General features: G+C 54.6%; 1 protein-coding gene across 1 annotated transcript; it reads right to left on the bottom strand.

Annotated features, from left to right (window-relative positions):
• Nucleotides 1–447: 447 nt before the first annotated feature.
• Nucleotides 448–26,173, bottom strand: DRAXIN (dorsal inhibitory axon guidance protein). The gene is made up of 7 exons (XM_037000185.2): nucleotides 26,036–26,173; nucleotides 15,421–15,881; nucleotides 12,845–13,035; nucleotides 11,498–11,609; nucleotides 11,001–11,090; nucleotides 9,924–10,013; nucleotides 448–6,334 (listed from the first exon to the last, which is right to left on the bottom strand). The coding sequence occupies exons 2-7, from the start codon at nucleotides 15,869–15,871 to the stop codon at nucleotides 6,222–6,224; spliced, it is 1,047 nt and encodes a 348-aa protein (XP_036856080.2). The 5' UTR covers nucleotides 15,872–15,881; nucleotides 26,036–26,173; the 3' UTR covers nucleotides 448–6,221.
• Between the last annotated feature and the right edge of the window lie 1,630 nt (nucleotides 26,174–27,803).

Genomic DNA, 27,803 nt, shown 5'->3' with positions numbered 1-27,803 from the left:
CTTACAAGCAAAAACTGAGGTCTCAGAAAAGGATAGTCTCGAGATTGCAGTCAAGTTCTGCCTGAGTTCCTGGCCTGCTGGCCTGCTCTACAGGTTGCAGACCTGCTGGCCCTGACAATAGTGTGAGCCAGCTCCTTGATGTGAATCTATGCAAATACATGTTTAAGAAGAAATAGATGACTATATAGACATTTAAAAATATATAAATGTAAATATCCTATTGGTTCATTTTTTCTGGAGAACTCTGGCGGGTACACCCCTGATCCAGCCGCTGGACACCCTGAGGTCAGCACCCAGGTCGCCAGTATGGAAAGCCGAAATCCCTGGGGTCTTGGGTTCGACGGGTCTCGACCCATCGCTTCAGCACAGCTCTGACTCTCGTTAGTAGAAGTGGGTTTGAGTTGACATCCCAGGACAGAAGGGGTTTTTATTTATTATTTTTATTTTGGTATCATTAATATACAATCACATGAGCAACATTGTGGTTACTAGATTCCCCCCATTATCAAGTCAGAAGGGGTTTTTAGAAGCCCAGCTTGCCTTTCTGCAACCATGACCCAGGGGTCAGCAGCACAGATTAAGGGGTGGCAAACTGCAGACCATGGGCAGATCCAGCCTGCTGCCCTTTCCCATAAAAGGAGTTTTACTGGAACACAGCTATGTTCAATCATTTGTGGAATCATCCACTTCCGTGTTGTCTGTGGCTGCTTTTGCACGACAGTGGCAGAGCTGAGCAGTTGGGACAAAGAGGGGGACCATCTGGGCTTGATTCCTCAGAACCATCCCAGTGAAAGATTCATCAGCTACCAGGGGCCTGAGCAGGGGGGCAGTTCTAAGGAAGGTTTCATGCAGCAGTTCTCAGACCTGGATGGGGGACTTATCAAACATGCAGATTCCCAAGCCCACCCTGGCAGATCCTGAGACAGGGTTCCGAATCCTGAGATCCTGAGGCTGGGAATCTCAGGCCCACATTTTAGGAACCCTGGATTTAGGGAGCTTGTCCATCAGGCTGCAGGGGCACAGAGATTCCTGCAGGGACACCAGGCCCTTACTTGCATCTCATGTCTGTGATTACCCAGCTCCCATGGGAATCTGGACCCTGCTTTGGCTTTAGGATGCAGAGACACTTAGGATAAGAGTCACACAGCACAGCTTTGCTCCTATCAGCAGGCCTTGCAGGGCCTGGTCAACAGAGACAGGCAGTGCTGACCAGAGCTGCCACTGAGAGAAGAGACAAGCCAGGCCCGCCCTCACAGTTCACACCCCTTCCCAAGATGGCATCTGAGCCTGCCCAGGCCCAGCTTCGGGAAGTGGCAATTTTTTCTTCCCCTTCCTGCTGAAGCTGGCATTTGCTTTTCCCTGCACTTGGCCACCCAGGCTGGAATAAGGTTGCCAGAGGCTGGCCTGCCGTGACCAGCTTTGTAATCTCTTTGGGACCTTAGCTGCTGCAACCCTAAAATAGGGAGGGAGATCTATACGGAACTCCCACCAGGCGGTCTGGTTAAAGGACCACGTTGAGGTCCCAGTGAGGGCAGAGACCCTGTCTGCCTGTTTACTGCTTAGCTTAGAGCAAATGCTCCATTAGAGCAAACAGTGTGGAGTGAATGAGAAGGGGCAGCAGACATACTAGGCTGAGAGTCCCCTTCAAATGCCCAGAAAACTGCTCGCTGCCTGCACAGACAAACTAACTCCTGGCAAGGCAGAGAGACACCAGAAGTCAGCATATTAACTGTCTTCTCTTTATTTACAGCTCAAGAGAGTGCATGCAACACGCCATCACAGGACCACAAGGGCGTAGCACCTCTCTCCTCCCTGTTGCCCCCACACTTCAAAGAGGAACCACAACCCCCCAGGGAAGTTCCTAAGAGTCAGAAAACACGACAGTAGAGTGCCCCAGGCCCCGGGGCTCCACCTGGTTTCCTCTAAAAATAAAGAGCAGCTCCAGCCCAGGAGGCAGGACCTCAGAGCCCACACATTTGTCACTGCTGGCCATTAATTAGGCAAACTGGATCTCAGATTTGCCATTTCACACCCAAATGCAAGTGCCCCCAAATCACCCAAATGGCCCTGACTATTCAAAGTTTCAGTTGCCCTATCTGTGTTCTAGACCTGTGCCTCTCAAACTTTATTGTGCACAAGAATGGCCGGGAGAACTTGTTAAAACCCAGGTGGCTGGGCCCCACATGCTGAGATTCTGGCTCAGCAGGTCCGGGGTGGGGCCTAGGATCCCACAGTTTCCACCAAGCTCCCAGGTGGTGCCATGCTGCTGGTGCAGGACCACACTGTAGGGAGGGACCAGGAAGCTTCTCTCACCCAAAGGAGGCCAAGGATCCTATATCAGACCATCCATCTTGACTTAGGATTCAGAAAATACACTCCCTGCAATGTAAGCTCCTGGTTCTGCAGGCTTCCAATTCCTGCTGCCCCTATCCCATCAAACACACACACACACACACACACACACACACACACACACACACACACACACACACACACACATGCATGCACGCACGCACGCACTCCTGTCTCCCATGAGAGAAAAGATCACAAAGGAGGTGATGGTGCCCTATCCCAGCCCCACAAAACCCCCAGTGAGAAGCCTAAATGGCTTGCTTTTCTGGCTCTTTCCACTGTCTCTCAGCACCCATTTTTCCTTGCTTCTGTTTTATAAACATCTTCCTTACAGGTTACATATATGTTTACCATCTTTCCCACTGCAAATCGAATCTCATTCCAGGAAGTGTGTACCTAACATTCCAAAGTTAAAGTTTATTCGATGTGTTGAATATGGCTTAAAGTAAGGATACTCCTGCAGCGTCCCCACGGGTGGAAGGAGTTGTGGCTCTGGGATCTGACCTGGGGTTCAGTCACTGCTCAAGGGTTAAGCGGAGCTGTCATTTCCCCCTGAGGCTTGGCTCTCATGACCTCGGGCCCTCAGCCCACTCTCAGCAGGCTCACTGTGGCATCACCAGATAAATCCCAGAAAGGCAGCCCCGTGGGAACCTCAGGTATCGGGACTGTGGGGGGTGGGATGGCATAAGAGTCTCGCAGAAGGAATGCAGAAGGGCACAGGTGACTGTCCCAGCCACTATTGGTTTCCACTTGGTTTCCTGCTCAGCTCTGCCCGGGGTTTTATTTTTAGGAACTCATGAATCTTCTATTGCAAAGCCACTTTCACTTCCAGCTCTGACTCAGTCTCCAGAATGTGTACTTGCTGCCACGGGGTGGGTCCTGAGCAGTTTTCCAAACCTCTCTTGACCACAGAACCCCACCCTCTTTTTTCTAATGGAGCATCTCATGGCTACGGTGTTCCAGATGACACAGTCTGGACAAGGAGCCTGAATAAGACCTTGAAAATGATCTTTCAATATGTGATGGATCCATTGTCAAAAGAACAGAACACCTACTAAAATTATCCTAGAAAATAAAGGAGCTAATGCTGGGGCCTTATATGTGCCAGGCACTGTTCTAAAGGATTTTGTTTATTTCTAGCAGCATGCCTATGCTGGAAGAGTTATTATCCCCATTTTATGGATGGAGAAACTAAGAGTCAGAAACCTTAACTTTCCCAAGGTCACCATGGTGGTGAGAGGTGGAGCAGGCCATTTGTCACCAGCTGTGTTCCATGGTCAGATGAGGCAGAGTCCTTGGGCTCAGCTGTACATCAGAGTCAGCTTTGAAAACACATAAAGCCCAGATATAATCCAGACCAATTAAAGTAGGATCTTTGAGACTGGGCCCAGGCATCGGTTAATCTTTGAAAGATTGTTCTAATGTGCAGCCAAGGTAGAGCAGAGCAGGGGATCGCAAACCCTGGCCATTGGCCCAAATTCAACCCACAGCCTGCTTTTGTGTAGTCTGCAAGTTAAGAGGGTTTTTACATTTTAAAATGTGTTTTAGAACATCAGAAGAGGAATAGTAGTTTGCGACATGTGACAATTATATGAAATTCAAATCTCAGTGTCCCTAAATAGTTTATTGGAACACAGCCTAACCTATTTCTGTGGCCTTTTATGGTAAAAGTTTGCTGAACCCTGGATCAGAAGAGATAGGTTTCTGTACTAGCAAAAGAAACTGAAGTTAGACCTAAGGGAGAACTTCCCGGCAGAGAGGTTTGTTAAACACTGAGGGGGACTTGGGATCCCTAACTCCAGCATTAAGAGGATTCTACCCTCTCTGCTTTGCAAATGCAAACCAGAGGTATTTAGGGCAAAGAGACAGGTCCTGAATTTCTAATCATGCAACTCCCCTGATAGGGAATGATAGCTCTGGGGGCCTTTTAGCTTTGCCTGACCTTTTGTTTTCCATTGCTGATGCCCCAGGGCCATCCTAACTGCTGCCCCCTCCCCGGCCCCATAAACAGTGCTGGGTTCCCTGCCTGCGGCCACCTTCTCAGGGTTCTATCAGGGTCTCCAATCAGCCGCCCCCTGTGAGGCTCACAGAGCCTGGGTGTTGTTGTCCGATCTCAAACTGACAAAACTGCAGGCAGTTTGATTTCCAAACAGCCACTTTGATCTTTTTCAGTTCCCCTGCCCCACCCCTCAGATTCCCATGCCCGTTGAACCTGAACAGGGAGAAAAGAGAAAGAGTATTTGGTTTATCTGAGATCCCTCTGCTTTCCTTGGTGCCAGACCCCTGACCCCTACTGATTCTCCCAGGGGAGTAAACAGCCCTGGCATCCTGTGGGCATGGTTCCTCCACAGGTGTCCAGCCAGCCAGGAATTTGGATGGGGAAGGCTTTTGTCATTTGCAACTTGGTTTGCCCTGGACCGGAGCCCGGTGGGCAGATCTAAGAGGCTCTCCTGAGATGGCCCGTAAAGCCAGACTGGCTGGGAGAGATGTTCTGTGTGGGCATCATGGGTCTGGCCTGTTTAGGGGGTGCAGCGGGAGCAGTTGGCTCCAGACAGCACCTCAGCCTCAGAAGTGCCCCAACTCCCCAGTGGGCTGTGTTGCAGAAGTGTGGGACTGTGTGTGAGTGTGCTCCAGGGATGGTTGGTGGGAGGCCCGGGAACCACTAAGACAGTATGCAAAGGGGTGCACATAACTTTTGAATCTGTGCTTGTATTACATTCTCCAAGGGCATGAACTAAAGAACCCCTAAAGCTAAAGAAACCCCTAGGTTAGAAGCTATCAGGACAACTCCAAAGTGCGTGTCCCAGGACGGTGCTAACAGGGCCCTAGAAACAGAAGGAACAGCATTATTGATCCCCTCAAGCATGTCTTATCTCACAATAGCAACTCCCAGAGGGCAAGGCCAGCCCTCCCAAATCATGCCTTACAAGCAAGCAGGTGCTTAATGCGCGTATTGTTTTGTTTTTAAGATGATACACCTTTACCCTGGGAACTTGGAGAACAGTCAGTAATTGCAGCCTTCACCACAGAGAACGGAGCTACTGGGCAGCATCTCTCGCTCGAGGAAGGTTGCAGAGAACCTGGAACAAGCCCTTGGTTGTGGAGAAGCAGGGATGTGGGCCATGGAGCCTGAAAGGCTGGGCCCAGGTTCGGATCCCAGCTCCAGGCTTCACTCCCTAGACCAGGGTGCTCTCACTAGGGGCCCCACAAGCAGAATCAGCGAGCCCCAGGAGCTTGTTAGAAATGCAGAAGCAACTGAGTCGGCATCTGCCTTTTAACCAGATCCCAGGGATTCTTACACAGGTTAAGGTTTTGAGAAACATTGATCTGAGACCTTGGACAAGTCATATAACTAACCCTGCCTCAGTTTCCTCACCTGTAAAATGGTGATAACGCCTACCTTAAAAGGTCATTGTGATAAGTAAATGAGAAACATACGCCAAAGCCATGCGTTTAGCACAGTGCGTGGTACATAGGAGGTGTTATGAATTCATCTCCTGCCCTTGGGTTTCCCTCCTCTCAGGGAGTTTCCATTTCTTTCCCACTCAGAAATCTCTTCGTGTTTAAGCTTGCATCCGTTGTAGTGCTGTTGTCGGACAGTAGAGGGCACTCTCGACCTTGCCATCGGGGCACGGGGAGGCGCAGGCCAGGCGGTGGTGGGCGCGGGTGGGCTGCTGCTGGGCTCCTGGGTTTAGGGCAGCGGGGCTCCCGTTCCCGGCTGCGTGTGCTGGGCCTGGGGCTGCAGCCTCAGTCATCTGGTCCACCATCTGAGCGCCCCCAACCCACTGCTAGTTGCAAGCAAACTGCCCGGTTTCTCCAAACCTCCCGCTCAGTCCCCAGGCCGGCGGGGAGGCGCCTCGCGTGGGCCGCTAGACGTTGATGAAGGATCCCTGGTCGCCGTTGGCCGTCTCGGGCTCCACGCAGCGCCCCTTCCTCCGCGTGACCCTGCGGTTCCGGTGGAATTTGGCGTAGCAGCGGAGCCCTGAGCCAGAGAGGCAAAGGGGTCAGGGTGCGAGCGGCCAGTCCCCTCCCCCGCTCGCCCCCATTCCTGCACCCCCTCTCACCACCACCCCCTTCTTTGTTCGGCCCTGCAACCAGTCCAGCCTCCGCACAGCAGCCTGAACGGGCTTGAAAAGGAGAATGATCAGAGGGAGGGAGGAAGGATGAGCAGCTGGAGCACAGGGATAACGGGCCGAGAGACGATTCTGCGGGATGCTGTGATGGGGGATACGTGTCACTGTGCGTCTATCAAAACCCACAGAATGCACAACCCAAGGACTGAGCCCTAATGTAAACGATGGGCTCTAGTTAATGATAATCGTCAGTACTGGGTCCTCGATTTCAGCGTGTACCACACTCAGGCAGGGTGATGTTCGGGAAACAGCGCGGGGGAGGGGAGGGTATCCGCGAACTCTTATTTTCTGTGCAGTTTTTCTGCAGACCTAAAACTGCTCTAAAAAATAGTCTATTAGAAAAAATTAAAAAAAAAATTTTTGCCCTCCCTTATAAAGCCTCCTACTGTTCCCCACTGTACTCAGACGAAATCTAAACTTCCTGCTCTGGCTTACAAGACCCTGTGGGATCTAGACCTGCCTCCCGCCTGCACTCTTCACCTCCCACTGTCCCCACCCTCTGACCCCAGCCCCACCCACGCTTCTTACCTTTCCTCTTCTCCTCAGCCATGTCCTGCCTCAGGACCTCTGCACTGCGCTGTTCTCTCAGCCAGAAATCCCTTCCCCAAGCTCTTCCCTAGCTGGCTCCTTCAAGGCCTTGGGGTCTCAAAGAGCCCCTCCCTGACCACGGTGATTAAAGTAGGTGTGGCCCTCGGGGCTTGCCAGTGGGAGGGTTTCCTGGCTGCACCTCTGCCGTGGCCTCAGACATGCCCTGAGATACAGGGGTGGACACATTGTTCATTTATGGCCACAGAAGGCCACATCCCCCTGATGGTGCAGGAGATACCGGTGCGGCCTCAGCAATCCTTACATTTCAGGTCAGGAGGGACCACAGGGAGAGAGGACGTTGATAATTTAAGATCAACTATGTGACTGTCAATAGAACACAGGCATGTGGGTGAAGTTTGTCCTCAGGAGCCTCACACCTGGGTCGCTGGGCTTTTAGACCTGTGGCCACATGAACGGCACTTGGGAGGTGCAGGGTATTTATAAGTAGGAGCAGTTGGTAGCCGAGGAAGCCATTCTGGAACCCTCCAGAACCCAGGCAGGCCCTGGCTGCTGCACGTCAGCCCTGGACCCTATGTTCAACGCTTCAGGATTTGTCAGAAGTCCTCAGGACTCCTGGTCCTCAAGAGGATCCTTGGAGTCACCTAGAGCCCTCTGGTGTGGCATCTTGGTGACGGCCTCCTCCTGGAACATCTTTAATGAGCTGCCTGAGTTGTTATTTACACTCTTTTTTCTGGAGCCTGAGTCTCCAGGGAGAAAGCAGGAGTTGTGGTGGGACCGGCCAGAAGGAGAGGAATCAGAGGAAATGAGTGAATGGGGCACGGGATGCAGGCAGGGCTTTTGGAGCTGGGAGAGCGGTCCTCCCCCCGCCCCCCTACCTGAGGCCCAGGGGAGGGAGGAAGGATTCCTGGGCAGAGGCACCATCCCCTGAGCATCCAGCCAGCTACCAACCGGGCCTGTGCACTCAGTAGGGCCACATCTGCCTAACCCGGGCAGGCTGGACCTGGAGGCCAGGGACCGAAATTCAGCCCCAACGCTGTCCTGGACTCGCTGGACTTGGAGGGCTCTCCTGTATGCTCAGTCTCCTCCTCTGTGAAAGGGGGCTCTGGGATTGCACACCGGTAACAGAAAGAAGCTTCCCAGCATCCCCCTGCCCACCCCCACCCCTGCCTCACCTCCCGGTTGGTCCCCTCTGTCTCCTCTCCTGCCCCGCACAGTCCTGCAGCCAAGCGAGCTTTTAAACTAGAAAGTCAGGCCATGTCCGCCCCCTGCTTAAAACCTGCCGAGGACTTCCAATTATAAATCAAAGCCGACAAGGTCTAGTGAGCCTCTCCACCATTTTCTCCCCTCTTCGTGCCATTTTCCCCATTGGCCACTGTGTGCCAGGCTCACCTACCTGCCAACCTTGTTCATGCCCAAGGTCTTGCCTTTGCTCTGCCTCTTGCCTGCCACTATTCCTGCCTCTCCCCAGCCCTGCCCCTTGTTCAGGTGGCTGGTTCGGCTGTCCCTCCTGCACCCATCCTTTCTAAAAGAACTCCCAGACCCCTTGCCAGACCATCCTCGATTTTTTTCTTTACAGCCTTTATTACTTTCTAGAGACACCTGATCTATTTATTTGTTTATTGTCCGCTTCTCTCACTAGAATGGAATCCATGGGTGAAGATGGCTGGGTCTTTTCACCGCTGAACCTCGAGTGTCCAGAATCGTACCTGATACTCGATAAATATTTCTTGACCGACTGGATGAATGAATAGCTGAACCTAAGTAGCTTTATTGCTTTCACAGCAGATAATTTTTTAGGCTAATGTGAGCAAAACCAGGACATGTATCTCTGGATGGCTAACAGAGGAACTGAAGCCAAATTGCCCTGCTCAGGAGATGGGAGCCCTGATTGGATATTGAACCATTTGGGAAATGATTATTCATTTTTGGTATTTTGTTTTTAAAAGAGTTCTTATCTTTTAGAGATATATACTGAAATATTCACAGCTGAAATATCTGTAAACTCCCAGGAGTTGTTCAAAAATCATACCGGAATAGGGGAACTGGGTTGGGCAGAGATGACACAGACTGGCTGTGGGTTGGTAATTACTGAAGTGGGGTGATGGAAAATGGGGGTTCGTTATCCTGACTGCGTTTCTGATGACTTTAGTATGTATATGTATGAAATTTTCCAGAATACACAATTAAAAATATTCCCCTATTTCTAGCTGTGTGAGTTTGGGCAAATCCCTTAACCTTCTCTGTGCCTCAGTGTGCTTATGTGTAAAATGGGGATCATAATAGCTCCCTTCCTGGAATGGTTAGGAAGATTACAGGAGAGAGTGTGAGTAAAGTGCTTAGCACAGAGCCCCGCACACTGGGGCACACATGGGCAGCAGGGGACATTCTGCCCTGGCTGAGAGCTCAGAGGAGTTAAAGAGGCAGCCAGCCTAGTTCACCCTTCCCTGGGACAGCGCTGGGAACCCCAGCCCCCACCCCTTTGGGAATGCCTCCCCTCTGATAGAATCCTGGTGTGAAAGCACCAGCCTTCTCAGATTTGATCTTATTTGAAGAGATGGGCTCCTCTCTTCTCCTTCTCCAGCCGCCAGATCATAGGAGATCCTGCCAGCTTGCATTTCAAGGGGTGAGAAAAGCAAATCTGAGAGACGACGCCAGGAATCAAAACTAAATGAGTTCACAGATTGGGAAGGCACCGAGCAAAGCTGTTCCCGCTCACGTTTTCGGCTCCCATGGGATTCTCCCACCCCCTGCTTTGCCACAGGCCCCTCAGCACGCCCTCTGCAGGAAGTCTCGCCCCCTACCTAGTGCAGAACCAGCTTCCAGGAGAAAGGGAGGTTTCCTGGTTCTCTGAGCGCAGGGGAACCCCTCCCCTGAGAAGTCTGGGCTCACCTTCCACACACATGCAGTCATCAAAGCATTTGTTGTTCAGGCCTCGGTTGTGGGGCGTGCAGAGATGCTCCCGAAGGTCGCAGCAGGTTCCTGCCAACACAGCAAACTCGCGTGGTCAGCCAAGCTGAGCGGGCCCTCCCCACCGCCAGGCACACGGTCCCACTGGACAGGAGATCCATCATCTCAGTGGCAGGGCTGTGTCCTGGCAGGGTGGGCCATCTGGTGCGAGGGGCTCCCAGCCGGGACCACCAAACATGGATGTATGGCTGAGGCCCCCCAGGGGTCAGGGGGCAGAGACCTCAGCTGCCCCAGATGGCAATTTGATTGATTGTGGGGGGAGCGAAGATGGTGTGGGATCACCTCCCGGACTGAGTGGGTGGAATCAGCTCAGAGCTGGGAGGGGCCTCAGGGGCCATTGACGCCACTATCCTTTTTGACAGATGGTGAAACTGGAGCCCTAGGGAAGCAGCCGATCGCCCAAGGCAGCCCTGGGCTCGGCCCCATCCACCAAAGAGCCAGCTTTCACAGTGACTGTCCATTTGGCCCAAACTCAAGTCTTTTCTTTCTGTTCAGGGTGAATGCAATGATTTGGAAAGGAAACAGCCTGCCAGGGAGCTGGTGGCCTGGCATATACAATGCCAAATTGCTGTTTCCGTTGCTGTTTTATAGAATATTCTGGTCAATGAGTCAACAAGTGTGGTGCCATGGAGGTGTGCCATTTGGATTTCCCATCCTTGCCATCCAGCAGCAAGGACAGGAGTGAGCTGAGAGCTTCCAGCTGTTGGCACCTTCAAGGGCCACTTGGGCTGATGTCCCTCTGTTCCCAAGTGGCCCAGCCAGTGATTGGTGGGGTGGGGGCGGGGGTCCCAGGGCCCGGCCAGTTCTGCCCAGCGTGGGCCTCTAGTGGATGATAAAAATAAAGTATGGCAGCAGCTCTCAGGAAAGTGGTAGCTGTGTTGGCTATTTACCATCCCTCAAGGGTCATGGACCTGCAGGCCCTGCTCACCCCACCGCCACCCCCACACAGGCTCCCCAGCACCCAGCCTAGTGCCTTGAGCATGGGTGCAGGCTCGGTACCTGGCAGGCAGTCCTGGTGGTGGTCGCACGGCTCCCCTTCCGTGGGTGATGTTTCATTACCGTCAGTGGAGAGTTTACCCCCGTGTTTCTCTGGGAACAAGAAAAGCTGTCATCAGAGGCCGAGGCCAGCCGAGCAGAGAGATCCAACACGGGGTGTTGGTGTCAGAGCGTTCACGCCGCCACGCCCACAGTGTGGTTTGCATAAGACTCCGCCTCTCTCTGCCTCGGTCTTCTCTTTTCTAAAATGGGGCCAACAACAGTACAGACCCAACAGTTCTTTCGGGGTCACATGAATTGATCCACGGCAACTTTCGGCGTGTGATAAACACTTGATAGCAGCATTTGCACTTTGGGTGTGAGTCCCAGTGTAGACTCTGTGTCCACCCAGTTTGGACATCTGTAGGTTAGGTTGACTCACCGGGGCTCCCTCCCCAACAGATGAGGGGAGGGGAGGGCAGGGAGCCCAGGCATGGGGGTGGCAGGGTAGGTGGTCATACCTTTCTTGTTTGCAGAGGGCCAAACCTCAGGTTTTAAGTCTTCATAATCGGTCCAGTCGAACAAGGCCATGTCCAGCGTGGGCATCACCTCCCCATCAGGCCGGGGCTGAGCCTGGAGAAGCAGGTGGAGAGGAGGGAACCTGGGGCTCTCAACAGGCATGGGGGGGCCCCTCCTGAGGGCAAAGGAGGGTCTCCCCAGAGGCCAGCTCATTGGGAATCCGAGCCCGAGGACCTGGAGACAACCGAACAAGGCTCCTGCTCTGGCGGCCTCTTGAGCAGTTTCTTCACTGTGCTGCCTCCACCCAAGGGGGTGGTGCCCACAGGCAACGGAGGCAGACAGGGGAGGTATTTTCCAGGCCCTCTGAGGGAGAGGCTGGGGAGGCAGGGCGCCCTGTCAGGGTTTCTACATGCACATGGAGGGAGGCGGGCAAAGCCTAGCTGCTCCCTTTCTGGCCCTTTCTCTCCCCTGCAGGAGTTGTTAGCGATCCCTGGCATCATTCAGGGCAAGGCTCATTTCCACTCGCAGCCCAGGCGGTCTTGGGCGGGATCTGCATATGGTAGGACATGGGCAATAATGGCATCTTTTAGGGCTGGGTTCTCAGTGCCTGGGCTCCAGGAGCCTGTGACAGCATGGGTAACCATGTATTTCTCAGGGATGGTCTGTAGGTCAAGGGGGTGCAAGACCCAAAAAGAGAATGAGAAAGATCTGCAAAAAAAAAAAAATGCTTTCTATTTCTTCTCCATATATATTTTATTGGTCATTTTAAGTGGTTTTATTTTGAAAAAACTTCAAAGCCACAAAAGAGGGGTAAGAATGATGCACGTCTTGTTAATTGCAAGAAGGATGCAAGAAACTCCTACATGCCCTCCATCGAGAATCACCAATTGTTAGCATATTGCTACAATTTCTCTGTATATCTTGTTTAAAGATCTGAAGCAGATAGGTCAAAGTGTTAACTAATGTTTGTTAAGTCTGGGTCGTGGGGGCATGGTTTATAAAGTTGTTATTATTCTCTGTACTTTTCAGTATGTATAAAATCCTTCCCCAAGGTCCCTGCTCTTCTCGATGCAGGGACCAGTGTCCGGAGCTGGCACTTGCTTCCTTGGCTGTCTCTGGAGTGAGCCCCCAGGACCACTTTCCCCGGGGCAGTGGCAGCCCTTCAACCCACCGGGCTGCAGCTGGGCTGGACAGGTGTCAGAGCACCTGGTTTCCATCTGGCTCCAGCAGCCTTAACCAACTCCCTTCTGATCCTGTACCTCAGTTTCTGTACATGTATTAAAAGGGGCTTGTACAATATGGTGTCAAGGACCTTTCCAGCTCCAAGGTCATTCTGAGGGACACCTTACCTGGGGCCACAAGGATGTGACAGGCAGGATCAAGGTCTCTTCTGTGGCAGGTGCTGCCTCAAAGGTGGTTAGGTAGAGGATGGTGGGGGCCAGGCTGGTGGAAGATTCCTCCATTGTGGTGTCTGGTATCTGGTCTTCAGAGAGCTCTGCCTTCTTCTTCAGGGAGCTGGGACCTCGGACTAATGCTCGGCCTGAGACATGGAGTGAGAAACAGGAGTTCATCTCCTTGCCACCTCTTATGGGACCACAGCGAAACCCACATTTCCTGCTGCAAACAAGGGGGTGGCAGGGATCATGTGACAAACCATTGGTCAGCCAGTATCCCTGCTGCCCCTCTCCTGGGGAGGTGGAAATGGAGACGGTATGGGAGGGGAGAGGGCATGTCTCAAATGAACTTGCAGTGATGCTGAGGAGACAGCCCAAGGATTCCCTCTAAAATAAGTCCAGGTGGCTGGGTGCAGCCAGAGATGTAAGTGCAACAAATGGGAACTCGTAGGATTAACCTGGCTTCCTGGAGGAGGTGAAGTTTAGGTAGGGGAGCAGCATGATGAGGCTGAGAGGCATTGCAATGGGGAGAAGCCTTTGAGGAGGCTGAAAGTTAAGAACTGGGCCCACTGCTTACAAGCAGGTGCTTCCTGTGGTGATAATCATCACCCTGCTTACTGAGCACCTGCTGTGTGCCTGGACCCCATTGTATGCAGGGTCCTGCTTGCGAGCATGATTTCATCTGATCGTTAGAGGAGCTCTTAGGAGGTGGGTGCTCCTTCAGCCTCATCTGCAGGGGAGGAAACTGCAGCACAGAGAGGTTAGGCAGTTTGCCCAATGGCACATGGGTAGTGAATACAGAGCTTGGATTTGAACCCAGGTCCACCTGAGTGCAAAGTCGATGCTTTAACCTCAGATGCCACCTTCTGAGACTCATGGGCACAGGGTGGGTGAGTGTGAGGGGGGAGTGTGAGGGGAGAGTGTGAGGGGCTTGTGGTGGTCAGGAACAAAGGGGCTTTAAGAGAAGCTGGAGGGCCTGGCCTCGTCCTTGCTTCTTGTCTCAGGCGGGATCTGACTTTAAGGTTGGTTCGGTCAGTTGGGGTCACCCTGTTCCCCAGAAATGCGCCTCAGGGAGTAGAAAGGAGACTGAAGGTCAATTGAACCTATTCCATTCATTTTACAGACAAGGAACCTGAGGCTCAGTCAGCCTGAGGCTTCACAGCTGGTCACCTCCAGACGGCCATTCTCCCCACCTTCCCTCACCCAGCACACCAGTGCAACTAGGAGGGTCCTGCTGGCCCCCTGGAGCAGGGGCTGGAGCTGAGCTGGTATGAGTGACACCCCATGTGTGCCCTCTGGCTTGTCCTCAAGGGTCCAGCATCCCCTCTCCAGCCTGACACACGACCTCCAGGAGTAAGGGGCTGAGAGTCTAAGCTGGGTCCAAAAACTGTGTTCTGCCCACTGGGGGGGTCTCAGTGGGCCTGGCAGGGAAGCAAGGCCAGCTGTTTGTACAAGGGGAGCTAAGGCCATCCTCCTCCGCCCGCAAATCCCCTGCCCCAGGCTTGTGGCACTCGGTCTGCCCTGAGAGGCAGTCTTGTCCTATGAAGAAACTTGTAAGCCAGGGTTGCCTGCTGCCTGTGTGGGCGTGGGACCAGCTGAGACTGGGAGGAGCCATCTGGGGGGAGCTGCCCTACGTGTTTGTTCAGAGACTGCTGGGCAAAGCTGGGGAGCCAGGGCCAGCAGGTGGCTCCCCTCGGTGCTGACAGGGACATTGGAATTTGGAGGAAACTTCAGGAAGGTGAGGAGGGCTGCTGGGGTGCACCGCACGAGACACACGGGGCAGAGGCAGGAGGGGTGAGGATATGTCACCTCTCCTTGGCTCACCTGTGTTAGGTCAGAGGACACTGACTGCATCAAGAGCAAACAGAATTGAGTAGGACCAGCTACTGCGTGTTGCCCCTGACACTTGCAGGGATCTGTTCTGAACATTCTACACATCATCTCTGAGTTTACATGGAGGATGAATAGGGCCATTTTCCTCATTTAGCAGAGGGAGAAACTGAGGCCCAAAAAGGTGACTCATTCAGGGCTGTGCAGCTAATAAGTGGTGGAGGCGGGACTAGGGCTTGGGCAGATCTGGCTTCAGAGTCTAAGCCCTTAACTCCTGCTCTTTGCTTCGGTGGTGAGCTCAGGGGGCACCGAACGGCTCCATCTCTACTCAGGACTTACAGTAGCATGGATTTAAGCCAGACACAAGGCAGAACTTCCTGACTTACAGCATCATCCATTGATAAGACTGAGCTTCTATTGCCACATATCTCTCTCCTCCTCCCGTGCTTCACCCCAAGGACTCTCCCAGCCTCCTTTCCTTGCCAGATCCCTCTGATTTTAGTAAGGCCCCTCCCCACCTCTGGGTGTCCACTCCCTGTCCCATTCGGGGCCTCTGGATGTCCTCCCAGGAACCTCATGCCACCTCCTTCCCAGACTCCCCCTCCTGCCCCTGGAGTCCCCTTGGCCAGTTGGTTCTGATCCTCAACTTGTCCCCCACTGTTCCATTGCAGGACCCGACCCCCTCAGAGAGTTCTAGCTACCTCTGTGTAGTTTCGATCTCTCCCTGCGTCTCTTGTGTTCCCTGCCGCGTTTCTTGACCCTTTCCGACCAGGGTGAATGGTTCTCCTTCTCAGGGTAGGGCAGTGCCAGCCCCAGGAACAGGTCCTTGTCCTGCAGCAGGCCTGCAGGACTCTGCCCAGGCAGCAGCTCCCCTGTCCCTGGCAGCCTAGAGGTCTGCCTGGTGGCGGTGACCATGGCCCCACCCTGGGCCCGGCCAGGCATGCCTGGGCCCCGTTCCTTCTTGCCCAGGCCCCGCTGGCGGTGGTGGCTGGCTTGAGGCGTCCACAGTGCTGGGCCTGGGAGGCTGATGTGATTCTCAGGGAGGTTCCGAACAGGGGTTCCGGGTCCCAGGGAGACTGCTGGGCTCAGCTCCAGGAGTACCAGGAGGGCCAGGAACAGCATGGGGACAGTGCGGGTGGGGGGCCCAGCCATGGGCTCTTCCCTGCAAGAAAACAGCACTGTGAGTGCGCAGCTGGGCAGGCCTCCCACCCTGGTCCCCCTCCTCCACGTCCCCTCACTCCCATTATTATAGCCCTGTGTTTCTCAGTGGGTACGGACTTTGCCCCAGGGGACAACTGGCAATGTCTGGAGACATTTTTGGTTGTTGGAACTACTCAGTACTACTGACTGTCATGGGGGCAGGCCAGGGCTGCTGCCAAACACCCTAAAGGGCAGAGGACAGTCCCCAAAACAGACTCACGGGCCCGGAAAGGCCACAGTGCCAAGGCTGAGAACCCCGGGTTAAGTAATTTAAGCAGCAGCCAGGTTCCAGACTGATCTAGAATTCCTTTCTCTGCACCAACTTCTACCCTTTCCCAAGTCCCCTGGAATGAGCTGAGAACTTCCAAGCTCAGAAATAGGCCTGTCATCCCTGAGGCGTGACTGGAAGCCGAAATTCAAACAAAAGAAACAGCCTCCTAGAGGACAAGCTTTGGGCAGGAGCCCTGTTGGGCACTTTACGTGGATTTGTGTCACTTAGTCCTTTCAACAACTCTCTGAAGGGGCTGCTATTATTTTGTGAAGCAGACATTAAGGCTCAGGGAGGCTCGGTCACATCCCTAGTAAGTGGCATTTATGTAAGTGCTGTACCTGGGCTCTGACCATGCCCCCTGCCCCCCAACCCATGGCTGCCTGGCTCCGGCCCTGCCGTCTCCCCTCTGAGGTCTGGCAGGTTCTGACATGGCCTTGACTCTGCTGGTGCTCTGGAATATTGGAGGCTTGACTGACTCCCTCAGCTCGGGTGGGCTGACCCCGACCTACTCTAGGGATAGGCCTCCTGTCCCCACCAGAAGTGGTGCCTCCTCAGGGGACCTGATGCTGTGTCCCCACGTGGAAGGAAGAGGCCAACCCCTGGATGCTCTAGAGGATCTCAGAGCTAAGGCTCAGGCAGCCTGTGGCTGCAGGATACTGGGGTGTCTATGAACTTTGGAGAGCACGGCTTGTGGCCCCACCCCCACAGCCGCCCCTCCAACCAGTCTCACTGCACCCAGCAGGCTGGGCACCACGTTAGCCAGGCTGATTGGATTTCTATGGCCTCCTGGGCCTCCTGAGGGTTCCGTTAGGCTTGCAAAGGTGCTTACACAACCATTTCCTTGTGATTTATGGCCACGGAATTGCCAGGGTTGAGGAAACAGTGGTGGGCTGGATGCCTCCTAGCATCTCTCCCTCCAGCCCTCTCTGTTCTGGGGCCCCTGCCCTGGCTATCCCATGCCAGGCTCGCCTTGAGCCAACCCTGAGTGAGCTGCCCTTGAAATGGGCAGAGAGGGCAAGAGGGACAGGGTGGCTGGAGCGTGACCAGGCCGACCCACTCGGAGGGGTCGGGGCTGAAGGGAAGTAAATAGCTCCTCCCTCCTGGTCCATCTTGGCTGCCCTTTACCCAGCCCTTCCTTCACTCGCCTGGCCCTGGAGTGTCCTGGTGCCCTGGGAGCCTGGCCCTAGCCTGCACTGCTCTAGGCCCTTCTCTTCCGGGAACCATGCACTGAGAGACAGAGGCTGTCTCACCACTGCCCGTCTCATCCCCAACCGTGGGAGCCCCCGGGGATCCCGGCTGAGCCTCGCTGAGCTGCGGGGGCCACGGGGATGGGCCTGTTGTGACAACCCCATTTTAACCCCCATCCTTCCATTCTGAAGATTATAAACTGCAGCCTTGGCCAGCTTTCCTGTCTATCTCTCTGGTGACGAGGGGACTGTGCCCTGTCAGCATTACCTCCAGCCTTTCCATAATGAAGGCTCTGGGGGCTGGCTCTGGGGGCTGCGTTCCCCAACTCCTGAGGCAGCGAGCGAGCAGGAGGAGCGGCCCATTTCAAAGGCTTGTCAGTCAAGCATTGTTCTGCTCCCAGGGACCCTCCAGCCCTGTTTCTAGGCCTGAGGCAGATGCAGTCATTTGCCAGCTTCACCCTCTGCTTTCCATGCTGCTGAAGAAAGGCCCTGAGTCTGTGTTGGATGCTATCCCTGCCATTCTGTCCTGCAGAGACAGCGGGAGCCCGGGAGAAGCCCACAGAGCACCCCCATCAACAGGGAACCTTTGGGACATTGGCCAGTGAGCGGCATTGCTACCCCCTCCATGCTGGGGGTAGACAGTAATGAGACAGACACCCAAAAAGTGTGGGAGGAGGCCAGATGAGGCTGGCAGAGGGATGGGTGGTGGGTGGGCCCATAGGCACAGAACAGCCCACTTGCTTGACTCCATGTAGGTTAATGATTCTCAGAGCCAGACTCTAAGCTCAGTGACCGGTCTGGGCCCTGGACTCAGAGAAGCTCCTTCCCTGCAGAGCCAGGAGATGAAGCCCATCCCCGTGCCCCCATGCATCGTGACCCACCCACAGTGCCATCTGTCTCTCTCGTCGAAGTCCTGTTTGCAAGACCCTGCCAATGGCTGTTCACTGTACCCAAGAACTCCAACTTCAGAGCTGTCTTTGTTTCCTCCTGCTCTTTTTTCCCCACAAATCACACACACACAGCCAGCCTGAGGCGGGAGGAGGGGATTTCAGTGTGCACTGCTGATGACCCTTGGGGGGCCTCCCTCTCCCCAGGCCTGAACAGCCCTGTCCTGCCCCAAGACCCAGCCTGTCCTGCTACCAGTTACGCTGATCGCGACCATCACCTCTCAAACTGACCTTGGCCCCTCCCTATTGCCTTCCCATTTAACCACACACGCCTCACTCTGCACTCAAGACCTTGCATAATGTGTACCAGGTACTTTCGTCCCCTCCACAGCCAACAGAGACTATTCCCTGGGCTCCAAACACACCCATCTTCCCTGTCTCTGGTTTCCTTAGGCTGTTCCCTTTGCCTGGAACATCTGCTCTCTACCCCCACCTCTCTCTCTCCAAATCTGCGCATCCTCGGGACCCATCCCCAGTGTCCTCTCCTCCAGGAAGCCCTGCTCCATCCCCAGTCGGGTGTGTGCCCTGCTCTGTGCCCCCACACAGCTTTGCCCAGCACTTGAAGACCATACATACCATTTTGTACTGGGACAATCAACCTTTTTTAAAGCCCTGACTAAACAGGATGGTCCTGCCTAGGATATGGGGGGCTCTGTCCCACTTTCTCTTCCTATCAAATCTATGGGACCCTGCAAATGATAGGCACTGATAACATGGATTGGGATGGAAGTGGATCGAACACAATTGAACTCACCCCTGAGCAAAGGATCATAGATCAATTCTCAGGGTGTCTAGAAGAGAGAGAGGGAGGGAGGGAGCTGGAGTGAGGCTGGGGTCCTGGCACCACTTTGTCTTGATGACGGCATTGCGCTCTCTCCAAGCCCACAGGATTTGCATGAGGATGTTGGCACAGCCCAGCAGCCAAGATGCCAGCCTGGCAAAGCGCCACTCAGGAAACGTGGGCTGCTACAGAAGTCGTGCCAAGAATCCACAGTGATGAAGGGGTCCAATCCATTTCTGTCACTCTGGAAGCCAGTTGGAGGTTGACTCACAAAGCACCAAGCATCCAGGCGAAAAGGGGTGGCAGGTGCCCACCTCCCCCATCCCCGCCAGCCTTGGATGGTTCTGCCTGTGGCTTGCTCACTACTAAGCCTGCCCTTCTGGGCCTGGGTCAGGTCTCTTCCCACCCCTAGATTGTGACAATCAACAGCCTGGAGTTGCTCTGGATAAGAGTTGTTGAAGGTACGTCAGGTCCATCCACAACCCAGAGATGTCCCTCTCCCAACTGAGATCTAATAATGACTCATTAAAAGCAAAACAAAACAAAACAAAAGCAACCGTCCTTGAACTGCTGTGAAGCCCAGGCTCTCACAGGCTGATTTTGTCCATTTCTCACTACGTCCTTTCAACTGCCTGTGCACCAGGTCATTTTCCACATTTTTAAAATGAGAAGACCAGGGTTCTGGGAAGGTAAGCCACAAATCCAGATGACAGGACTGGTAAGTGGCAAAGCTCCCCCTGAAGGCCCAGGTTCTCTTTGTGCCCAGTGGACATGGGACAGCCCTTGCAAGCCACTGCAGGAGCACCGAGCTTCATCCCGGCTCATCACCTGCCTCCTCCACATAATCTCCTATCATTGCTGTGAATGCAGTCAGGCCCAGGAGGGGGCACCTGGCATCTGCAGCTTTGAAGAGGAAACTGACATGGGGCTTATTCCTGCCCTTATCCTGTCTCTACATGTGGGGAGAGTTGAGCTGGGAGCTGTCTCCATCTAGGAGGCTGCAGGGTAGGAGTGTCACATGCAAATGAAGGCAATTAATTCAGTCCTAAGGGGCTTTGATTCCTGAGCCTTCTCCCCACCCTAACAGCTTTGCATTTGGAAGCCAGGAGACTAGCCAGCTGCCTGGCAGACAGCTGTGGAACTGGGCTGCCACAGGGTGGCCCAGAATAGCTGTAAAGCCTGTATTCCTGCCTTGCTGAGCAGCTCACCCACTACATGGCGGGTTGGGGGACAGCAGGGGTGGGAGTGGAGATGGGGGTAGGGCTGGCTAAGGAGGGTCCGATTGACTGGAATCCTGGGCCAGGATATCAGTAAGGCTCTGAAGGAGCTGAGGGCTTGTGGTGCTCAGTCCTGTGAGCCAGACAATCACCCACTGGGAGAACTTGGTCCATCGACCACCAACCCCCCTGCTCCAATCCTGAGTCCCCTCCTCCTGTGAAAGTGACACATCTGAGCCACCGTATTTGGCAGAGATGTTTCAAGGGTTCTCTAAGCATTTGATTCTAACCTTGCTTTTTAAAAATATATTTTAAACTATTTTGAAAACTGTAGTAACAGCAAAAGACTCTCAAATGCATACGTTCTCTACCCAAATGTGACACAGGCACAGCCTCATCATAACTTGGGCTTCTCCTGGGTCAGTGAAGAGTGTTCCAGGGATGCAAGGTAAGGAGTTTAAAAGTAGAAGACCTGTTGCCACTGCAGCTATTTATTTACATGCTCCAGGACTTTCTGGACATGAATGACAAAGCCAGTTAGAGGCCCAGTCTCATGTTGACAAGTGCACCTGACATCCACTGCATTCTTTTTTATAGTTCGGGACAGCTTCTTTTTTTTTCCTCATTGATTCACTTTACAACAAGGCAGCATTGGAAATTGGGGGCATACGAGTGGTTGCACAGCATCTCTGTGTAGAAGAGGCTGAAGAGAGTCTGACAGCAAGCAGGGCTTGAAGTGGTGTCTGCTAAAATAGAGACAATTTTGATTTGGGGCAAGGATAATTGGTGTGGGAGGGCATGCTCCATTGCTCCGAAAACACTGTCTTTACTGGTTTCACGTACTGGGATCATGGATAAGATTTCATGGGAAATGATTATTAGCACTGCTCACACAAATTGGAGTGGGGTAATAGGGGAAGAAAACCATGGTGTCATTGCGTTAGGTGGTCTCTGTCTGCCAAGGGGGACCTGGGAATTTCTGATCCAAAGTGACAAGATTCCTCCATCTGCCTGTCTGTCCAACTGACAGTCCCCTGTGGGGAGAGATGACAAATAACATCCTCCAGGGTCTGGAATGAACCTCCAGGGAGAAGGAACATGTACCGAGGCAGCATAAATTCAGAGAATACCTTAAACATGAAACAAAACACAATATGTGATCATAGCAACCCCATTCCAGGGCCAACCCCTCCCCTCCCTCGCTTCTGGAGGAGCCCTGCCTTGCCCTGTCCTCCTTTGTAACTGGGGGTGACCCTCCACAAACTTTTGTGCTGACCCAGCCTTGTGCAGAGAGCCCTGCCTCTCAGCCTGCGGAGCACCAAGGGCTTCTTTGCAGTGGAGACTTTCAGGGAGCGTGGCACTGGGTGGTCCTGCTTGCTGAGCCCCTCTGTGCGGGACCTGGATGCCATGCAAAGGAATCTGTTCCAGCCTGAAGGGGGGAGACCTGGTCCCTGATCCTGAAAATTGCCAGTCCTATTAGGAACAATAGCCCTGGCCCCAGGGAGCTCCCGGTGGGACAGGGGGGATCCAGGTCCTGCCTCGGATCCTACACTGATGAGATAGACACAGCTCCCGTCCCCAGGGAGCTCTCCGTGGAAGCAAGGAAAGCAGCTCCTGCCCCAGGGAAGCCTCCAGTCTAAAAGGGAGATCAAGCCTCTGCCGTTAGGGATTTCCCAGTCTGATAGGAGAGACACAGCTTTGGCCTTGGAATTTCCAGAATTTGGAGAAAAGTTACTCTTTGCTGGAGAGGGCTTCTAATTTTCGGGGTAAGGACACAGTCCCTGTCCTCCAGGTGTCCCCACTCTGGCCTGGGGGAGAGGCCACAAGTCTAATGGGAGGTTGAGGCACAGACAGAACTAGGACGGGTCAAACACAGATGTCAGCTTAAACCCATCAGGCCAACACAGGAAAGCCCCACTGAGCAGAGTGGGAAGAGCTGTGTGACCTTGGACAAGTCATTTGACCCCTCTCAGCCTCAGTGGGTGTGAGGATTAGGTGAGGTGAAGATATATAAAGTGACACCCAGTAAGGCCATTGTTATTATGGGGAGGGGACTGAGGTTGGGGTGTTCCTGGAGGCATTTGTGCATCTGTGCCAATGTGTGCAGGAGGGCAGGCGCAAGTGGCCATGTCCTTCTTCCCCTGTGGGTGATCGATGGCCTGCATAGGGCGGGGCAGGACCCGCCCAGGCCATCCTGGAGAGAACCATTGTCTTGGCAAATGATGTTTGGCTTCCCCGCAGGGGCAGCCCATCTGCTTTTATTGTTTCCATCAACAGCAGGCTTGGGAATCCACCCCCACCCAAGCCTCACACCTCAAAAACCTGTGTAGGGGTGTTGTTTGGGGGATCCTCAGAGCCCCCCACCCTTGCCCCAACCTGGAGGCTTCCATCTTTGTGCTCCTCTATCCCAGTATCCCACACTTAACCTCTTAAACGGGAGTCCTACCTGTTACATTACAGGTACTCACCACCCCTCCTCCTCCTTTCCTAAGCAATCCTCCTGGCCCCCTGTTCCCCAAATTCCATTATTTTAGTGCCCAATTTAACACCACTTGCTGTTTGGTCAAACCCATCACTTAATCATCAACTGACAAAATGCCTGCTGTGGGCTCTGGCAGAGGCCAGTGTTGAGTGGAAAGACACCAGTAGTCAGACAAGCCTGGGTATGAATTCTGGCTCCTGCACTTAATAGCTGTGTGACTCTGGGCAAGTCAATTAACTTCTCTGGGCTTCAGTCCCATATGTGAAAGATGAATGTTTATTTGGGTATCATTTATTGGGCATTTACTAATCTATGCCTAGAGCTTTATATGCACAATCTACTTCAGCCCTTTGGAGGGGGCAACATTTTTCAGATTTGAACCCGTGGCCATCTTACTCTAAAGGCAGGGTTCTGACCACTCTTCAGTTATACTCAGTGGCCAATACTAGTGCAGATATGCTGTGACTCTCAGAGATGAGCCTGGCACACAAAGGGCCCCTAAAAACTCCTAAATTCTACAATTACTTCATCCCAACTGCTCTAGATTCTAGTAGGGGTCTCATCCCTTGTACCCCCACACCCATCCATATGTTCCAGATGGCCCATGCCAGGCCATCATGCTGCAGTGTGGAGGCTGCCCAAGTTGGGACTGTCTAGACTGTTTCGTCTACTATAATCAGGCACAGAAATCATCCTCACCTTCCAGAGGGATGCGGAGTGCCCAGTACCAGAGGGATTTACCAGAAAGCTTGCTTCCCCTCCAACCTCACCAGTCATGGTCCTTTGCTCCAGGGCCAGCTCTTACCCTGGGCTGGCCAGCAGGACCTAGGGATAACCTGTGTCTTGCAATTTCCAGGTCATTCCTGTCCCCTTGACCAAGATTTCCACTCAATAGAACAAGTATGCACAGAACACCTACTGTGCATCAGGCCCTGGGACCACAAATGAATATGACCCAGCTCTGCCCAGGGACGTGCAGACCGCAAGAGACAGTGGGGGAAGGGGGGGATCAGGAGGCTTCCTACAAGAGGGGACATCTGACCTTGACCTGCAAGGCTGGGAAGGCTTTGACTGAACACCGAACAGGGACGCACTTCAGATGGAGAGAAGGAGGCCTAAACAAAGCTCAGAGAAGTCAGGGCATAGAAATGCTCAACCCTCCGTCATGGCAGATGAGGTTGGGGATGTGGTGGGAGGCAGGTAGAATAGTTAATTGAGCGGCAACAGGGATGCACTGAGGGGTTTAGGGCTGGGGAGAGGGAGCTGTCTGAATGGTGAAGAGGAAGGCAGAGAAAACGCCGTCATTTTCATGTGGATGAAGGGGAAGGAGGCTTGGAGCAAGGTTGGTAGAGGCCACAGGGCCTGCTGAGCTGGCCTTCCTGAGGAAGGCGGTGGCCAGAGAAGGCAGGGGGCAGAGACGGTAGGAAGGCCCTGGGGTCACCAAGGCATGATCGTGCAGGATCATGAGCAGGAGGCCGGAGGGAGTGTGCGTGTGTCCTCCGTCCCATTCTTGGGTCTCTAAAGAGACAGCCTATAGTTGCTTGCCCTGGCTGTGCCTGAGAACAAAAACTCAGCCAGGGCAGCCCAGAACTTGCCAGCCAGGAGGTTTTCCTCTTCTGACGTGGCCCTCATTAAGCCACTTGGCACATATCATGGCTGGACTCCTGAGGTGGCATGTGTGTCACCTGTTAAGATGACATAGATGGTGGCTAGAGGGTTTGGGCAATGACACAGCCCAGGTCCAGGATCCAGCAGAACCATCACCCAGAGGAAAAGAAATGGCTTGTGAGCTAGTGCCATTAAAAAAAAAAAATCACTGCAAGACAGAGGTTTGGAATTGGGAGTAAGTCACATGGATGCCTCATGATGAATGAGTGGCTCTTGGCAAAATCAGCACAGCCACACTTGTCTCATTTTGAAAGCAGAGACCCTTTACCCTTAAAAAAAAAAAAAACTCTGACTTTAGGACAAGAAGAGAGGAGGAGTCAGAGAAGGTGCCTGTAAAAGTGTGACTCCTGTATGGGTAGGAGGAGGTGCGGTGATGTGGGGCAGGGCCAGAGTCAGGTTTCTCTGCAGGGTCTCTAAGCCCTGAGTTTTTGATCCATTTTCTCCTTGTTGTGGAGCCGCATCCCGACCCCATCTGGGGATGTACACTCCCCCTTGGCACCGAGGGTATACACCATGCTGGCATCCAGCAGGCATTATTGACTGTCGCACCCACACCCCTACAGGCAGGTGTATTCTCTCGGTTTTTTGAAGGGCACATTGAACTCAGAGAAGTGTGTTCCTTTGTCCAGGATCACTCCCAGATCCTCTCAGCCTGCCCGCAGAGGGGTGGTACTGAACGCAGGCCGGGACAATTCTGCGTGCCAGCAGCCTGGGAGGTGGGGACAGCGTGGAGTGCGCTGTCCAGGAGAGACCAGAGGGAGGCGAGGCTGCGGGAGCACCGAGTGGAGGACGGGAGCAGACTTGGCGGGAAACCCAAGATCCCTCTGGTCTCAAACCGCCGCCGCCACAGGCGGCTGAAACCCTCTTGCCAGCAAAGAGAAAAGCGGGCAGTGGGGACGAAGAGGGACTGAGCTGGACGTCAGAGGGCAGCCCGGTGCCATCGGGGTTGCTGGGGCAAGGCGCTGGCCTGGGGTCGGATAGGAGGGCACGGGGCCACTGGCGGTGCTGGCGTGGGCGCCCTGAGCTCCCCATTCCCCGCAACACACCCCAGCCCCCTGGGCATAACGGAAAGGGGCATGAGGGCATGAGGGCACTCGGAGTGAGTCTTCGAGGCTTCTTCCAACGGCGGCGGACTCCCCAGTCCATTTTCCAGATCTGAGAGGCCACCCAGAGACTCAGAGACAGAGAGACAAAGAGAGACCGGGTCCCAGAAGGAGAAAGCTAGGGCGGAGGACAGCGGACGAGGGTAGACCCCGGAGAGGGCGGCCAGGGCGCGCGCGGGCACAGTGTCAGCGCGCAGGAAAGTGCGCGGCCGGCGGGAGGTGGGCGGACGAGGAGGCGGGGAGCCCCGCCGGGGGCCGGGGTGGGACGCGGAGGGAGCGAAGGCGGCTGACCGACGGGTCCGACGGCAGGGAGGCGGAGAAGAGAGAGGCCTCCTCACCTCCAGCCTCTGCGCCCCGCGTGCCCCGTCCCTGAGCGCGCCAGGTTGCCCACCTTTGTCCGGGCGCGGAGCCAGGTGAGGCTGGAGGGCGGGGCCAGGGGCGGGCCAAGGCCAAGCCTTACCTGTCCTGCCGGCGGGGCGGGGGTCGAGAGGCGCGAGGCGGACGCCTGAGGGAGCCGAGGGCAGCCGGGGCCCGAGCCGCGAAGCGGGGACTGTGCGGAGAGGTGCGCGGGCGGTGGGAGGATGTGCCCAGGCTGAGCTGGGCTGGAGGGAAGGGGGAGGCGGCAGGCGGGGCGGGGCAGAGCGGGGCGGGAGCGCGGGGAGGGGGTGGGGAGGGCGGCGAGCGGCGGGCTCCGCCGCCCCCCAGCGGAGGGGCAGCCCTGGCCAGGCCGGGCCCCGCGCGCTCCCGGCCAGCGCGCCCTCGCCAGCTGCGCTCGGCGTTCCGGGTCCGCTCCCCAGAGGCCCGGCCGCCGCCGCCGCCGCGAGGGCGCGGGGCAGACAAAGGAGGCAGACAAAGGCGGGCGCAGCCGGGCGGCCGTGCGGGCACCGGGCAAGGCGCGCCCACTCCTCCCGGTGCGTATGAGGAGCCTTGGAGTTGCCAGAGGGGCGCGGGACGGGAGGGGCGCGGGCAGCGGCGGCGCATCAGGAGCGGCCCCGCCGGGAGCGGGCAACAAAGGGCTGCGGCAGGGGGTCCCTGGTGGACCCCAACAATGGATCGGAGCTGAGCTCAGCTGCCGCCACGTCTGGCCATGCAGGGGCCCGCTGGTCCCCAAAAGGATTATTCCGCCTAGGCTGTCAAATGGGACGGAAAAATGCCCGGTGTGCGGGAGGCGGAACGGGGCACGGCGGGGCCTTTGTAGCCTCGGAAAGTGTTCAGATTGTGAGGCAGATTCTAGGAGAGAGCGCTCTTCCATGTGGGGGTATAGGGGGAATTAAAAGCGCTACCAGGTGAGAATTGGGGGCGCTTATAGCCGCACTACTGCCCCCCTCTACCAACACACACTGCGAGGAAAGAAAGACAGTGCCCCTACCCAACGCACACACACACACACAAACACACAGGGAAAGGATAAAGACAATCCCCTACCCAGTGCGCACACACAGGCACACACACGGTCCGCCTCTTGCCACGCCCCGTCCAAAGTCAGTCTGACGCTTCCCAGCGTGGCCCACTCCTGACAAAGTCAGCGCCTAGGGCCCGCTCATCAATCACCGTGCAGGGCGCCACGTCCCGCGGACCCTGGGAGTTCGGGAATGCTGTGTTACGGGTCCCGCGGCCCCCATAACTCATGGCAGGGTCAATGGGGCCACAGGCACTGCAAAGATCAAAGAGCAGTGGGGCGGGACCCAGGCTCGGGAAGCAGCAGCCTCTCCAGGCACTCGGAGCTCTCCCGGTGGCTTCCATTTCTACTGTTGTTTCTTGAAATTATGGCTCAGAGGTTTAAGAGCTCCATTCTTAATCAGGCTAGATGCCTGGGCTCCTCTTCTGATGCCATTCACCATCCCCTTGGGCAAGTCACCTAACCTCTCAGAACTCATCATTATCCCTAACTCTCAGGGTTCAAGGATTAAGTGCCATGGCTTGTGTAAGAAGATAATGTTTCTAAGGTCCTGATCCCATAGGAAAAGCTCTAGAAAAATTAACTGCTACTGTTAGTATAAGATCAGTCTGACGGGTACCAGGATAGACTGAATTATGAGCAGAGCAGAGACATGATCTGATTTGGGTTTTAGCAAATATACTCTGATTCCTAGAAGTTGAGAATAGACTACAGTGGGGCAAGGACAAAAGCAAGGAGACCAGTTAGGGACTGTGACAGAGAAGAGGTAATGGTGGCTTGGGTCTGGGAGGAGGACAGAGGGCATAATTCTCCATTTTAAGGATGAAGC

Source organism: Manis javanica, chromosome 4 (assembly GCF_040802235.1).
Source record: "Manis javanica isolate MJ-LG chromosome 4, MJ_LKY, whole genome shotgun sequence".
NCBI lineage: Eukaryota > Metazoa > Chordata > Mammalia > Pholidota > Manidae > Manis > Manis javanica.
This window is presented reverse-complemented; position numbering and strand designations above follow the sequence as displayed.

Coding starts and splice junctions, on each gene's coding strand:
- DRAXIN (XM_037000185.2), bottom strand. CDS start 15,871: ATGGCTGGGCCCCCCACCCGCACTGTCCCCATGCTGTTCCTGGCCCTC. Junction 11,610..12,844: donor TCACATCCTTGTGGCCCCAG/GTAAGGTGTCCC, acceptor CTGCTTCTCCAG/GCTCAGCCCCGGCCTGATGG. Junction 11,091..11,497: donor GCCCTCTGCAAACAAGAAAG/GTATGACCACCT, acceptor TCTTGTTCCCAG/AGAAACACGGGGGTAAACTC.